Genomic DNA, 16,575 nt, shown 5'->3' with positions numbered 1-16,575 from the left:
ATCTTTTGTAGTGTCGGGAAGCAAACATATTTTTCTAGTAAGTTCTAAATTAACACAAAGATATTCTGTTTCGTTAGAGATCCATTGTCCATTTTCACTGACACTTTAGATTAGGGGTGTCGAACTCAATCAAAGAAGGGGCCAAAATCTAAAATCCAGCCTAAATCGCGGGCCGAATGGTTTACTGAACAGTCATAAACTGACAATGTCATAAACTGATAGCGGAGTGCAGTGATGACAGCGCGGTGCGGGCCACATTGCAAGGCCTGGCGGGCTGGATTTGGCCCGTGGGCCTTGTGTTTGACACATGTGCTTTAGATACTCATCATCATTGCTATTTCCTAATTAACCGAGACGGGTTCATAGATTAGTCAGCCTCACCATTTTCTATTCTGAGATAACCTGGTTGGGCTTGCATTAATAGTTTTGAATCATTGTGATTATTTCTAATAAGTAATATGACTTTTAAAAGGCACAGTGGAGAGTTTTTGCTGGGGTAGATTTTCTCAAAAAAGAAGAAAGAATAGGAAACATAGTGGAGCCTAATACTCAAACCTATGCCAAAATGTACATGAAGAGATAAGAGTAAAATGAGTTTTGAATAAACTAGTTCCTATGTTAAAACCTTCCATTACTACTATTTTTAATTAATTTTAGAGTCTTAGGATAGATAATAATTTTAGTCGACTCAACTCAAAAAACAAAATACTAAAAAAAACTTATAGTCAGCTGAGACCAGTTTGGCTCGGTGGATAGTGGTCGGCCTGCGGACTGAAGGCTCCCAGGATCGATTCCGGTCAAGGGCATGTACCTTGGTACCCCAGTAGGGGTGGTGCAAGAGGCAGCTGATCGATGATTCTCTCTCATCGATGTTTCTAACTCTCTATCCCTCTCTCTTCCTCTCTGTAAAAAAATCAATAAAACATATATTTTTAAAACCCAAAACATATAGTCAGTGAAAAGTTTCTCTTTAGTCTGCCCCCCTTTTCCTTTTTTCTTCCCTGCAGAGAATGTCCTTAATAGTTTCTCAAATAGTTTTGCAGAGTTTCTTTATGGAGTAACAAGCAAATAAGAATATATATTCTTTTCTTTCTTATGCCAAAAGCATACTTTTCCCACGGTCCTGTACCTTGCATTTTCACTTAGCAGTGTATTTTGGCTGCCTTCCAAATCAGTGCATTGGGAGCCTCTTCTGACTGAAGAATAATCCATGGTGTGGATGCACCACAACCTATTTTCCCCTCACCCACCCCAGCACCCAATTGGAGATTCAGGGATGTGCCCTTTTGTAGAATAGACTTATTCATATGCCACTGTTTCTGTAAATTCTATGAAATAAATTCCTAGAAGTGGGATTGCTGATCAAAGGGTAAATGTGTTTTTCATTTTGATAGCTATTGCCAGATTCCTTCTATATAGGTCTCCTAATTTGCCAAATAGGTACCAATGTAATTCTTTTTTATTGCTGTTTTTGTTAATCTTCACCCGAGGATATTTTCTCCATTGATTTTTAGAGATAGTAGGAGAGAGCACAACAAGGCTAAAACTTTGGGAACTTGAGTTTTTTTGTTTTTATTTTTATTTATTTTTAGAGAGAGGGGAAGGAAGAGGAAGAGAGAGAAACACTGATGTGAGAATGAGACATCTGGGCTGCCTTTAGCACACCCCCTACCAGGGATCAAGCCAGCAACCTGGGCAGTGCCCTGACTGGGAATCGAACCGGCAATATTTCAGTGCACTGGACGATGCCCAACCAACTGAGCGACTCTGGCCAGCCTGGAAACTTGAAGGTTTTTTTTTTTTTTTCTTTTCTGTTTTTGGAAGCCTGAGTTTTAATCCTGACTTTGCTGCCATTTACGTATCCTTCACAGCTGTTGTTTCTACGGCCTTTTTTTCTAAAAGGAAGATGATAGTTTATTTCCTCTCTGTAAGATGTTAAGATAAAAATGAAAATATGTAACTTGGGGGTAGGGGAAAACAAGAGAGCCTTATAAATATAAGAAATAAGTTTCTTTTTTTTAAATTTTATCTTTATTGTTGAAAATATTACAAATATCCCTTTCCTCCCCCCCATTAACCCTTTCAACCTACCCTGCCCTCCCCCAATAAGTAAATTTCATTTGTCACATCTTTTTTTTTTTTAAGTTTTTTTTTAAATTGATTTCAGAGAGGAAAAGAGAGGGAGAGAGAGATAGAAACATCAATGATGAGAGGGAATCATTGATTGACTGCCTCCTGCACGCCCCTCACTGGGGATCGAGCCTGCAACCCAGGGATGTGCCCTTGACCGGAATCGAACCTGGGACCCTTTAGTCCGCAGACCAATGCTCTATTCACTGAACCAAACTAGCCAATGCTTTTGTCACATCTTTTACTTGGGGTATTAGGTATTGAATTAAAATTCTATGATCCATGAGTAACAGATACATTTTTTCTCCTGTAGTTGATGAGAAAAGAAAGTCCAAAACTACACACATGGTGCTCCTGGAGATCATTAAAGAAGAAGGCCTGTGAGTACTACTGCCTTCATCTTTGTTAGATAGCACCTCCCTAGGAGATTCACAGGCCTACACTCCTTCCTGTACGTTCTCATAGCCTAGTGCTGTGAATCTGTGATTACTGACTTGTAAGCGCAAGTCCTGTGGTTCGCCATTTTGAATCTTGATTATAGTCTTCCATGAAATCAGTATTTTGTTTTTTGTACACTAAACTGAAGAAGGTTTTTTGTACACTAAACTGAAGAAGGTAATAGTTGTGTAGTTCATTCCTTTTAGGTGCATCCAGATTATGTACTAATTTTAACTTTTTATTTGGAAATACTTTCAAATTTACAAAAAGTTGCAAAACTTGATTATTACTAGTATATGCTTTACCCAGATTCACCTGTTGTTAACATTTTTTTTTTTTTTTTTGGTCATTTGCTCATGCATTCTTTCCTCCTTTTCTCTCTCCTTCCTTCTCTCTCTGTACCACAAGCACACACCATACACAGATTTTTTCCAAATTATTTTAGTATAATTTTCATACATCCAAACCCTTTACCCTTATGACAAAAGTTTTTTTCAATATGTTTTTATTGATTTTTAAAGAAAGAGGAAGGGAGGGAGAGAGAGAGAAACATCGATATAAGAGAGAAACATGGATCGATGGTTGCTTCCTGCATGTACCCCACTGGGGATCAAGCCAGTAACTTGAGCATGTGCTCTGAATGGTAATTGAACTGGCAACCTTTGGGTGCACAGGATGACACTTAATCAACTGAGCCACACAGGGCTGCCATTGACACTTTTAAAGAATATAGTCAATCTCCCACCCACTTTTAAAAAATAAAATGCTGGTTGGTTTAAGTTTGCTTCGCGTTTATTCATGATTAAATGAGGCTATGTATTCTGGGCCAGAATAATGCCTAGGTGATAGTGTGTCCTTCTCAGGGTTACATCTAGAGTCACATATTGCCCATCTGCTCTTTATTGGTTAATTGTGATTTTTAAAAAATATATTTTTATTAATTTCAGAGAGAAAGGGAGAGCGAGAGAGAGATAGAAACATCAATGATAAGAATCATTTATCGACTGCCTCCTACACATCCCCTACTGAGGATCATGATCCGGCCTACAGCTGGAGCATGGACCCTGACCAGGAATCTAACAGACCTCCTGGTTCAGAGGTCGATGCTCAACTACTGAGCCACACCGGCTGGGCTAATCATGATTTTTTAGATTTGAGTTAGTCACTGAATGATTTTATATTTCCTCTGTTGCGATTATAAGCACTCTCTGAGCAGTTACTTTAGTTAGTATCAATATAGACTCAGAAATTTCTGTTTTACTAATGATTTATAATTGATTACTACACTTTATTATTTTAGTGATAAATTTTTCCTGGTTTGGCCAGTGGGAATCTCTTAGTCTGGTTCTTGTACTGTTATAATATGCCCTCTTCACTTTTTTTGCATTTATATTCTATATTTACTTTATTTTAAATATTATTGCCCTGTAATAAAATGTGAATGATACTGTATTAGCTAACAGCCATGAGGAAATTGTCTAGTATTACATAGTTATTTACTAAAGGGAAGCAGTAAATCAGCCATTGAAAGTGTATTGTTTCTTTGGCGTTATTAGCGCTAGAAAAGAGTTGGTTTGGGCATCCTTCAGAATGTAAGATGTGTATAGTGCAAAGTACATTTGAAAATATGTGAATGATGATCAGCCTTTCGTTGGACTTAACTCATTTCTAGTGGCTTTTGTCCATCATCTTTACTTTACTTATTGTTTTGTCCCTAGCCTGGCCCCATATCGAGGGTGGTTTCCAGTTATCTCCAGTCTCTGCTGCTCCAATTTTGTCTATTTCTACACTTTTAATAGCCTCAAAACAGTCTGGGTCAAAGGTCAACATTCTACTACTGGAAAAGATCTGGTGGTTGGATTTGTTGCAGGTAACAAAGTCAATTTTTTTTTTGTATGGGGTATAAGATAAGGTTCCATCTTCATTCTTTTGTGTGTAGATATCCAGTTTTGCTAACACATTTGTTGATGCTGTTCTTTCCTCATTGAGTGGGTCTTGGCATCCTTGTGGAAAATCCATTGACCATATATACAAATGTTTATTTCTGAGCTGACTTGGCTTATTTTTATCTTTTTAACCCAGAGCGGAAGATCAGTTATCCATGTTTAGCAGCCTATACCCAGAATATATGGAAGTTAAGGTTTCTTTCCAAATAAAATGAAATTTCAATAACTTCCTTGCTTATTTTACACACATACACAGACATACACACACACACACACGTGTGTGTGTGTGTAAAATAAGTGTATATGTGTGTGTGTGTGTGTGTGTGTGTATGTATATACATATACATATACATATACCCTATATAATAAAAGCCTAATATGCTAAGTGATTGGTTATGCTAACCAATCAAAGTGTGATATGCTAATGGCATGCTAAGGCCACTCAACTGCTCTCTATGATGTGCACTGACCACCAGGGAGCAGATGCTCAGACCAGTAGGTTAGCTTGCTGCTGGGGTCCAGCTGATTGGGACTGAGCAAGATGGGCCGGACACACCCTGGAGCCCTCCTGTGGCCCCTCCCCAACTGGCCAATCCTCCCACATCCCTCCCCAACCCAAATCATGCACCAGTGGGGTCCCTTGGCCTATCCTGCACCCTCTCACAATCTGGGACCCCTTGGGGGATGTCAGAAAGCCACTTTTGGCCCGATCCCACAGGCCAGGCCAAGGGACCAGACTGGTGCACAAATTCATGCACCCGGCCCCTCTCTCCATATCATATAGTATCCAGTGCAGTCACTTGTCTCCACTATTACCTAAATCCAAACCACCAAAAATCTTGACTGGATTATCTTCAGAGCCTCTTGGACTGATGTTCTGCTTCCTTTCTTTTTTTTTTTTTTTTTTTTTTAATATATTTTATTGATTTTTTTACAGAGAGGAAGGGAGAGAGATAGAGAGCTAGAAAGTCGATGAGAGAGAAACATCGACCAGCTGCCTCTTGCACACCCTCTACCAGGGATGTGCCTGCAACCAATGTACATGCCTTTGACCGAAATCAAACCTGGGACCTTTCAGTCCAAAGACCGATGCTCTACCACTGAGCCAAACTGGCTTCGGCTGATGTTCTGCTTTCACTTTTGTCCCCTTTAATCTGTATTCAACATAACAGCCAGTGTGATCATGTTCAAACAAAAGCAAGATCACATTATTTCTCAAAGCCAGTTGCTTCCCATCTTGCTCAGAGTAAAAGCCAGTATCCTTACCTTGTCCTACAATGCACTGTAGTCAAAGACCTGGCCCTCCTGCTCTTCTCTTCACTCACACCACTGCACCATACTGCCTCTTCTCTCTGAACCCCCCTGGCATGCTTCTGCCTCCGGGCCCCTGTCCCTGCCATTTTCTCTGCCTGGCTCATTCCTTCACCTCCTTCAAAGTCTCTCCCCCCAAATGGCCACCATGTCTGAAGTACACACCTCATTAATCTAAAGTTTTCTCCTTAACTCTTATTCTCTAACATCCTACATATTTTATTTATTTTACTTACAACATTAAGATGTAAGCTTCATGAGAACAGGGATTTTATTTTATTTATTTTTTTTATTTTAATTTTTTAATATATTTTATTGATTTTTTACAGAGAGGAGGAAAGAGGGATAGAGAGCCAGAAACGTTGATGAGAGAGAAACACTGCCCAGCTGCCTCCTGCACACCCCCCACTGGGGATGTGCCCACAACCAATGCACATGCCCTTGACCGTAATCGAACCTGGGACCCCTCAGTCCGCAGACCGACGCTCCACCACTGAGCCAAACCGGTTTCGGCAGGGATTTTATTTCTATTTACTGCTCTATCGTCAGCATCTAGGACAGAGCTGATCACATACTAGACACACAATATATATTTGATGAGCAGACCATGAACGAATGACCTGTGGAAGAAAGACTGTACTTATTCTATATTACCCACAGGAATTGGGCCAGGATAACAGTACACATAAAGTCACTTCAGAGTTGCTGATTCATATTTTTGGTAAAAATCATTTACTAGCTAATGTCATATATGTTTCCAGTTGTTTAAGAAGGTAGACTTAATATCAATAAAAATAACATTTCTAACAGGGCTTAGAAAAAATAGATCATTGGGATGAGAGTTGTCTTTTGAAACTTTCAAAAATAAAGTGAATAACCACTTGGTGATTGGATTAGAACAATGTTTCTCAGCTGAGCCTGATTTGACCCACACAGACCATATGGCAAATGTCTGGAGATAGTTTTGGTTGTCACAACTGGGGGGCAGGAGGAGGTGCTACTGGTATCTAGTGGGTAGATCAGGGATATTGCTAACCATCTTATACAATAGCACCCCTCACACACACCCAAATAAAGAATTATGTATCTCAAAATGTCAGCAGTGTCATGGTTGAGAACCTTGGTCAAACAAGTTTCTGAAGATAGGGAATTCCTTGGAACTTACTACTTTTGTGAGTTTTAAACTTCTCCTTATAACATTTTTTACATCTTAATACCTATGCATTCTTACAATAATTAGAATAGATTTACTTCCTTCTGTGAGCCCCTATTATTGTATTGTAATCACTGTAGAAATAAGTTTCATTATTTCCAAGTAAAACTAGGAACAGTACAGGGATGGGCAAAAGTAGGTGTACAGGTTGTGAGTATACAAAACAGTTTATTCTTGTATTATTATAATCGTAACCTGCATGTCTTTTTTCATACAAACAACTGTACACTTACTTTTGCCCACCCCTATGTTGTTATTCAAATTCTTCTTGAAACTTAGAAATTTATTTAATGAACTAATTTATTTTCACAGAAGAAAACCCATATAGCTTGACACCTGGGGAAGAATTTGGGAAAATAACCTTATAGATAACATAATGAAGAAGATACCATTTTTATGCAATTGGGATTTTTAAGAATAACTATTTTTGAATGCCAGTGGTGTTATCATTGTGACAGTTCATGTTCATATTCCTGCCCTCCAGCCTTACCTGGAGGCAGATTTGTTCCTTTTGTTTATCTAGTTGCATTCTTTCATAGGGAGACAAATAGTTAGATTCATGGTCTTGATCTGCCATTTTCTTTTCTTTTTTAATATGTATTTTATTGATTTTTATAGAGAGAGGAAGGGAAAGGGATAAAGAAATAGAACCATCATCGATTGGCTACCTCCTGCACGCCCCTACTGGGGATCGAGCCCGCAACCCCAGTAATGTGCCCTGACCGGGAATTGAACCGTTAACTTCCTGGTTCCTGGGTCACTACTCGACTGCTGGGCCACACTGGCTAGGCGTGATCTGCCATTTTCTTATGTCAGGGGTCATTGTGCATAGTTGATTAGCATCTCATTTTTGTTTTCTCTCCTTACCAAAGGAGACTCACTGCTGATAAACTATTTGTTTTGAGGATTTCAGAAGTAAATAGCTGTGTTTTAATTATTCCTTGAGTCAGTGAATAATTTTAGTGAGCGAGTTATTATTCTTAATGTCTTAATTTTGGTTCTGTTCACCTATAAATGATTTTTACAAAAAAATAAAATAAATAAGAAGAAAGAAAATAGAATCATTTGAATTGAAGAAAATCCATCTCCTATCATAAAGTAGATAAAGAATTAGTACCCTGTATTCCTATCTTAGAGCTGAAGTAACAGCCACAGTCTGGCATTAGAAAAAGACTTTTCTATACAGGCTCATAAATAAGCAGACAGCATTCTTTATCCTTCAGCCCTATCCTTAATGCTTCAGTAAGTGTTGGAATCACTCATCATGACCATTTATAGTTGTTTTTCCTTTGCTTGATAACATAGGGTGTAAGGTTCTAATAAAGTTTTGGATCCTCAAGTATTTTGAGTGTCTTTTCCAAGAACTCATAAAATTATAGTGTTTAAGAAATACCTCTCTATCTATTTTGGCTTAGAGGATGAACAGAGCACTTGAACTTCTCAGATAAAAAGCTTTGAAATACAAAATGTTCTTACAAGGATTTTATATTTTCTTTCAATGATGTAGTGCATTTTTGTACTTGAGATTGTCCTTAAGACCCTCTCAGTCTATCAACTCGTGTTACTAAAGGGAATATGAAAAAAGAATTTTAAATAATGGGTAAATCTTAATCTTGGCTGCCTTGCCTCTGACATGTTTTCTTTGTGCCTACCCTTTGAATAGAACATGAAGGAAATTTTGATTTCTAAAGAATTTATTTAATAGGCATCCTATTATATTTGTTTAGAAAGGTATGTGCTAGCCCTAGCTGGTTTGGCTCAGTGGATAGAACCTTGGCCTGCGAATTGAAGAGTCTCAGGTTCAGTTCTAGTCAAGGGCATATGCCTGGGTTGCAAGCTCTATACCCAGTGGGGGACATGCAGAAGGCAGCCGATCAATGGTTCCCTCTTATCATTGATGTTTTCTATCTTTCTCTCCCTCTCTCCTCCTCTCTGAAATCAATAAAAATATTTAAAAGGAAAAAAAAGAAAGGTATGTAGTGCTAGATAGACATGAGCAGAGCAAGGACAATGGGCCTGGTACAGAAACTCACCAGGGCAGAAAGCCCCAGATGCCTCGCAAGGGGTAAAATTGGGAAAACAAGAATCTTGCCTCCAGGGTAACCGATCTTCCCCTAGCATATCCATGTGCATGCAGTTTAGACCTCCTGACCTTTTCCTACCTAAAGATAACATTTAGGCCTCAGTTGTATTTCAGCTCCAGGCCCAGAAAAGCAGCAAAACCAGACCAGCAACCCCATGGCTGACCTCAGGACCGGCTGATTGATTGGCTGGCACCACCATGTCCTGGTACCAGCCAATCAATCAGTGGAGACCACAACCCTGAAAGGACACACCTGGAAAGCTGCTGAATATTCTGTTACCATCCTCCCCTGGCCCCCCCCTAAAATCTCCACCCTTAAAACCCTTTGGCTGGAGGGAGCCTGTGCCTTCCTACCCTCCCCCCACCCTCCAAGGATCACTACCTTGTCATTCCCTTCTCCCTCTCCTTCCTCCACAGGCATGCATCCTCTAACCTCTAAGGGACCCCATGAGACTTGCATCCAGGGGAGCAATGGGCAGTGACAGCTCATCCCAGGCTAACCCCCTGAACCTGTCTCCAAGGCCCCCCTCTCTTTGACTTCCCAGTGAGCCAAAGCAGCCCAACTTAGGCTTTCCCGTTGCCTAGTATATTTTTGCTGCCATCATTGACCCTATGTCCCCTTGTCTCCGTGCTGTGCAGCCCCTCCCTTTGGATATCCAATCCTCCATCTCTTTTCTCTAAATAAATTAAAATTTCCTTTAATCACCGCCTGAGATGGCTATTTAGCCTGCCTGTACATACCATCACACCATCCATGTTAATCTTTCCTGTATGTTGTACCTGCCTGCAGTATCCATGGACTCTTGTGATCTCTGCTTCTGAACTCTCCCATCTTCATCTATAAAAAAATGCAGTTTGCGCTGAAACCGGTTTGACTCAGTGGATAGAGCATCAGCCTGTGGACTGAAAGGTCCCAGGTTCAATTCTGGTCAAGGGCATGTACCTTGGTTGTAGGCACATCCCCAGTAGGAGGTGTGCAGCTGATAGATGTTTCTCTCTCATCGATGTTTCTAACTCTCTATTCCTCTCCCTTCCTCTCTGTAAAAAAATAAATAAAATATATATTTTTAAAAATGCCGTTTGCTCAGTAGCACTTTTCAGTCAGGTTTTGTTGGCTATTGATTTTTCTGTTAAGTGATGTGTACCATGCATTGAATAGGAATCCTATATATAATAAAAGCCTAATATGCTAAGTGTCTGGTTGACCGGTTGGTCATTCAACCAATCAAAGCGTAATATGCTAATGATATGCCAAGGCCGCTCAACCGCTCGCTATGATGTGCACTGACCACCAGAGGGCAGTCGACCCATTGACCAGTCACTATGACATGCACTGACCACGAGGGGGCAGATGCTTTGACTGGTAGGTTAGCTTGGTTAGCTTGCTGCTGGGGTCTGGCCGGTTGGGACTGAGTGAGACAGGCTGAACACACTCTGGAGCCCTCTGGCTGTCCCTCCCTGGCTGGCCAACCTCCCCGCCCCATCCCTCCCTAACCCTGATTGTGCATCGGTGGCCTGGCCTTCACCCTCTTGCAATCTGAGGGACCCCCCCTCTCCCCCGCAAGTGCATGAGTTTTGTGCACCAGGTCCCTAGTACATTATAAAGTCTAGGCAAATGGGCATGAATTAATATTCTTTTATCTTGCCTCTTGGGCATTGGTGCTTTTAAAAAATGAGACCAGCAGGAATCTTTGGTTAAGACTTATTCAGATTATGATCAATGCCTAAAATGACAATATATGACTATATTGAGTCCTAATTAATGATGGCTTCTTGGTGGAATGCCACTCTATAAAAATATGACAAATATAGCTCATAAAATTATTTGATAATGTCTTTTATTTTGAGAAATATGTTCCCATAATGCTTCCAAGAGAGCAGTAGCAAAATATTTTACTTTCGCTCTGTATGCGACAAATGAAAACAATTTTAATATCTTGGCTGTCACAAAGACTTATTCTTGGTTAGACTGTATTTTCTGTGTACAGTGGACCCTTGGTTCTCGAACTTAATTTGTTCCAGAAGGCTGTTTGAGAAACAGCTTGTTTGAAAAGCAGATAATTTTTTTGCCATTAGAAATAATGTCAAGGAGTTAATCCATTCCAGACCCTTAAATTGTTCCCTCTTTTAAACTTTCTAATGTACTGTTTAATCTATAAGCAAATACTTCTTTTCCTAAATTTATCAAACCACCCCCTACTAGCCTTAAGTGAATCACTCTCAGTTCCATCTTGCTTTTTCATACAGCATTGCCTCTGAAATTGTAACCTGCTGACTGCTTTACAATTATCCCAATCAACAACAGTTTTTCCTTCCTCTTCGATAGCCTATGATCACTGTTTTATGAGCACTTTCACACCCTTAGCAACTTTAGCACACCTGACGGCCTCTTTATGTTTTAAAACTGTGATAAGTGTCGAAACCGGTTTGGCTCAATGGATAGAGCGTCGGCTTGGGGACTGAAAAGTCCCGGGTTGGATTCCAGTCAAGGGCATGTACCTTGGTTTCGGGCATATCCCCAGTAGGGGATGTGCAAGAGGCAGCTGATCGATGATTCTCTCTCATGGATGTTTCTAACTCTATCTCTCTTCCTTCCTCTCTGTACAAAATCAATAAAATATATATTAAAAAAATAAATAAAATAAAATTGTGATAAGTGTACATTTCACCAGCAACAAAAGCAAACAAAACACACAAAACATTAAAATATTCACAACACACTTTCCTGATTTCCTGAGATGTTCACAAAGGAGGTTTAGCAGTAAGCTGACTGGAACTTTCTCCTTTGTGGCCTGAGAGATGGTTTTGTCATGCTGATGTGTCCGCATGAAAGGGTTGTCAGGTTGACAACTGAAGTTCTGTTAGAAAACTGAGACCTTTTTTCCTATGAACAACTTGGTCAAGAACCAAATTGTTCAAGATGGGAGATATTCGAGAACCGAGGTTTGACTGTAGTATGTTTTGAGATTCCTTAAATCAAAACCTTCTTTCTCCTATTTAAATGACTTAGTAAAAGAGATTTCTCTTCCTTAGGATTGCAGCTCTTGTTTTTTTAAAAATATATTTTATTGATTTTTTACAGAGAGGAAGAGAGAGGGATAGAGAGTTAGAAACATCGATGAGAGAGAAACATCCATCAGCTGCCTCCTGCACGTCCCCCCCACTGGCGATGTGCCCGCAACCAAGGTACATGCCCTTGACTGGAATCGAACCCAGGACTCTTCAGTCCGCAGGCCAACACTCTATCCACTGAGCCAAACCGGTTTCGGCAGCTCTTGGTTCTTCACAGCATGACTAGGGCCAGATAGCTCCATGTATGGTCATTTACTGAGTTTGTTCATAGGTTCATTTGTTCAATATTTATTTGACAGATATTTATAAAGTATATACTATGTGTCAGGCACTTTGTTACAACTCTGTTTTGATCATTTCAGGACTGATGAGGAATATATTAATATCTTAAGATGGTGTTAAATTGGGATCATGTGTTTTCAAAAAGAAGCAGCTGAATCATTGTGTTGTACAACTCCGAGGCAGCCTTGGGGGGCCATGATCCCCATTTTTAAGCTTGGAAGGATTAGGGTGCTTGCAAAGCTGTTTTTAGTGTTTTATGACAGTTGGTCATGACTGCTTGCTGCCTGCCTGTCCTGATCCCCTAAGTGATGAGGAACTCTTTTGTAATCATCTAGTCCCTGTTGAAGCACTTTCCAATGTCACCACTTGTCACCCATTATACCAGATCCATACTCACTTAAAACCATGTGAGCTACTTATGAGAGAATTGTTAATTGTGTGTTTTATCTGATGTTGTCGTGGACTTAGCATGTGATCAATAAACCACTTGTTTCTTACAGCTGTTTTTGAAAAATTGTATTTAAAACTATATCAAAATTGCTACTTTAGATGCTATATAAATTGACAGATTGCCTCCTATTACACAAATAAGGAAACTTACTACTCATTTCGTGAGGAGAGGTACTACTGCCAGCCATTTTGCCATCGGCAAGTCTTTCGAATTGCTTCTAACAGTTGTGGGTTGTGATATACCCTCGCACAAAGCGACACTGTACCCTGGGTCTCCTAGTAGGTCAGTGGCAGAAGAATAAATGAAATATTGGTATGTAGCTTCAATTTAAGACAGCAAAGCTCAAAAGGTTACGTTTTGCTTACTTTTTGTCTCCCTCTTTCTTTTTAAAGGAGTGGTGAATGTGTTGTTGACAACTCCACTCTGGGTGGTAAACACCAGACTAAAGCTGCAAGGGGCAAAATTTAGGAATGAAGACATTGTACCAACCAACTACAAAGGTATTATTGGTAAGTGTCTCTGAGTTTCTATTTTTTTAAAAAATATTTTATTGATTTTTTTCACAGAGAGGAAGAGAGAGGGATAGAGAGTTAGAAACATCGATGGGAGAGAAACATCGATCAGCTGCCTCCTGCACATCCCCCACTGGGGATGTGCCCGCAACCAAGGTACATGCCCTTGATTGTAATTGAACCCGGGACCTTTCAGTCCGCAGGCCGACGCTCTATCCACTGAGCCAAACCGGTTTTGGCTCTGAGTTTCTATTTAAGGGTTTTTTTGTATTTGGAATTTATTGCCACAATAATTCTATATAATAAAAGGCTAATGTACAAATCAACTGAACGGCGAAATGACCAGTCGCTATGATGCACACTGACCACCTGGGGGCAGATGCTCAACACAGGAGCTGCCCCCTGATGGTCAGTTTGCTCCCACAGGGTGAGCACCACTCATCCAGAAGCCAGAGCAGCAGCTGTGGCGGGAGCCTCTCCCACCTCCTCAGCGGCGCTAAGCCATCAGTCAGACATCCCTCGAGGGCTCCCGGACTGCGAGAGGGCGCAGGCTGGGCTGATGGACCCCCTCCCCCCATGTGCAATAATTTCATGCACCGGGCCTCTAGTCTTATATAAAAGTCAACCTCATATCTCAACATTCAATAGTAAGCATTTGTTTAGTTTAGCTCATATATCTTAGAATTGTCAGGGATTTGACTCCTCTACGCCAACCCTAGCCTGGGAGTCTCAGCTCTATGTGTCTCATCACCTTCCTGGCACCAGCTTGAGCATATTCTTCTCTTGGTAATGATGATGCACAAGAGGACACACCCAGTCGTACAAGCATACTTCGAGTCCCTTTTTGAATCTTGACTGCTAACATCCTGTTGGCCAAAGCATATTACATGGCCAAGCTCAAAGCCATGGGGTAGAGAAGTAACCTCTACCTTGGAGTGTGGGTGGGAGGGGTTGAGTACATCTGAAGAGTTATCTACTCTACTTTTTTCCCTAGTGTTAGCTTTAGACAAAGATACAGATTAATGTCTGCTGCCCATGAGCTTCTGCTTCTAGTAGTATCACACTGCCAAGCTCTCCTTTCCTGTGTTTGCAATGACAGTGATTTTCTTATAAGTCAGTCCTATAAAATGGACTCCAAGGAACTATGTTATCATTTGTTTTACTGGCCTTTTTTTGTGAAATACATAGGCTATCAGTTCATAATTCTCTGTAATACAGAGTTTCCAGAGTTGGTGATTCCTTAGGAAAACTTGACATTCTGACTCCAGATGATCAAAAGGAGTTCCCTATTGAAGTTGTCTCTCAATAACTTGGTAACTGTCAGTATCTGATAATTATCAACAGTAGTTAACTGGCCGGAACTGGTTTGGCTCAGTGGATAGAGTGTCGGTCTGCAGACTAAAAGGTTCCAGGTTCGATTCCGGTCAAGGGCATGTATATTGGTTGCGGGCACATCCCCCAGTCGGGGATGTGCAGGAGGCAGCTGGTCGATGTTTCTCTCTCATCGATGTTTCTGGCTATCCATCCCTCTCCCTTCCTCTCTGTGGAAAATCAATAAAATATTATATATATATATATATATATATATATATATATATATATATATATATATAGTAGTGAATTGATGAACTTGTCCTTAAAATGTTACAAGAAGGAAATATTTTTTTTAATTAAAAACAATTTTTTTTAATTGATTTCAGAGAGGAAGGGAGACGGAGAGAGAGAGAGAGAGAAATATCAGTGATGAGAGAGAATCATTGATTGGCTACCTCTTGCAGTCCTTACACTGGGGATTGAGCCCACAACCTGAGCGTATATCCTGACTGGGAATTGAACCATCACCTCCTGGTTCATAGGTCAACGCTCAACCACTGAGCCATGCCAACTGGGCAAGAAGGAAATCCTGATAGAACCATTTGAACAGAATTCGCCTTGTCTTCTCTAGTTATGGGATTATCATCAGATTGTCCTTGATTTCTTGCTTAGATGCTTTTCAGCAGATCATTCGAGATGAAGGAATCTTGTCTTTATGGAATGGCACATTTCCCTCCTTGCTGCTGGTTTTCAATCCTGCCATCCAGTTCATGTTCTATGAAGGTTTAAAACGGCAACTTCTAAAGAAACGAAAGACGGTAATACTGATTTTGAATTCAGCAATCAGTAATCTCCTGTTCTTATTGTTTGGATTGACATGATTGGTCTTTCTTTGCTTTCCAGCTTTCTTCATTGGATGTGTTCATCATTGGTGCAGTAGCCAAAGCGATTGCCACCACCGTTACCTACCCCATGCAGACAGTACAGTCCATTCTGAGGGTGAGTGCTGGGGTTCTTCCTGCATTTAGTCAAGCAGCATTCTAAAATACGTGGTTTCTCTGTTTAAAGCAGGTTAAGCTTTTCTCATTCATTTTCCCATTTGTCTTATATTCTGCTCACCAGGCTGGCTGTCACTTAGTGTCCTATTTGATTTGAAACGAAGTTTACATTTGCAATTTCTTAAGTAACAATAGTGTCTCAGAAAACCCAAATGCAGAAAAGTGGTCCGTCATGCCGTCTCTGGGCTTGGTTTGCCGTGCCGCCGCCTCCCCCCGCCTCCCGCCTGCCTGCCGCCCTTGCGCGGGCGCGTGGCTCCATGAGCACGCACGTATACGCGCTCGCTCGCTCACTCGCTCGCTCACTCGCTTCTTGCCGCCGCTCGGCACACGTCTGGCCCGTGTCGGAGGAGACCGCGCCGTGGCGCGCTCTTCTGGCTCACCGCTCTCTCCTACCTGGTTGATCCTGCCAGTAGCATATGCTTGTCTCAAAGATTAAGCATGCATGTCTAAGTACGCATGGCCGGTACAGTGAAACTGCGAATGGCTCATTAAATCAGTTATGGGGGAAAAAAGAAAAAAAAAAAAGAAAACCCAAATGCAGGTTCTTGACTCAGGAAAGTATAAGTTTGCGTCCTTCTCATTCAAGAGAAGGTGCCCTAGCCGAAACCAGTTTGGCTCAGTGGATAGAGCGTCGGTCTGCGGACTCAAAGGTCCCAGGTTCGATTTCGGTCAAGGGCATATACCTTGGTTGTGGGCATATCCCCAATGAGGGGTGTGCAGGAGGCGGCTGATTGATGATTCTCTCTCATCGATGTTTCTAACTTT

At 40.9% G+C, this 16,575-nt stretch overlaps 1 protein-coding gene across 1 annotated transcript in view; it reads left to right on the top strand.

The window, feature by feature from the left end:
* Positions 1 to 16,575, top strand: part of SLC25A17 (solute carrier family 25 member 17) — a 37,994-nt gene that overhangs the window by 8,971 nt on the left and 12,448 nt on the right. The window contains exons 3-7 of the mRNA XM_084879129.1: positions 2,444 to 2,510; positions 4,287 to 4,438; positions 13,319 to 13,435; positions 15,425 to 15,570; positions 15,656 to 15,751. Of these exons, the coding sequence (XP_084735255.1) occupies positions 2,444 to 2,510; positions 4,287 to 4,438; positions 13,319 to 13,435; positions 15,425 to 15,570; positions 15,656 to 15,751 (578 nt within the window). The remainder of the gene's footprint in view (positions 1 to 2,443; positions 2,511 to 4,286; positions 4,439 to 13,318; positions 13,436 to 15,424; positions 15,571 to 15,655; positions 15,752 to 16,575) is intronic.

Source organism: Pipistrellus hanaki, assembly GCF_964339955.1.
Source record: "Pipistrellus hanaki genome assembly, chromosome: 3".
NCBI lineage: Eukaryota > Metazoa > Chordata > Mammalia > Chiroptera > Vespertilionidae > Pipistrellus > Pipistrellus hanaki.
This window is presented reverse-complemented; position numbering and strand designations above follow the sequence as displayed.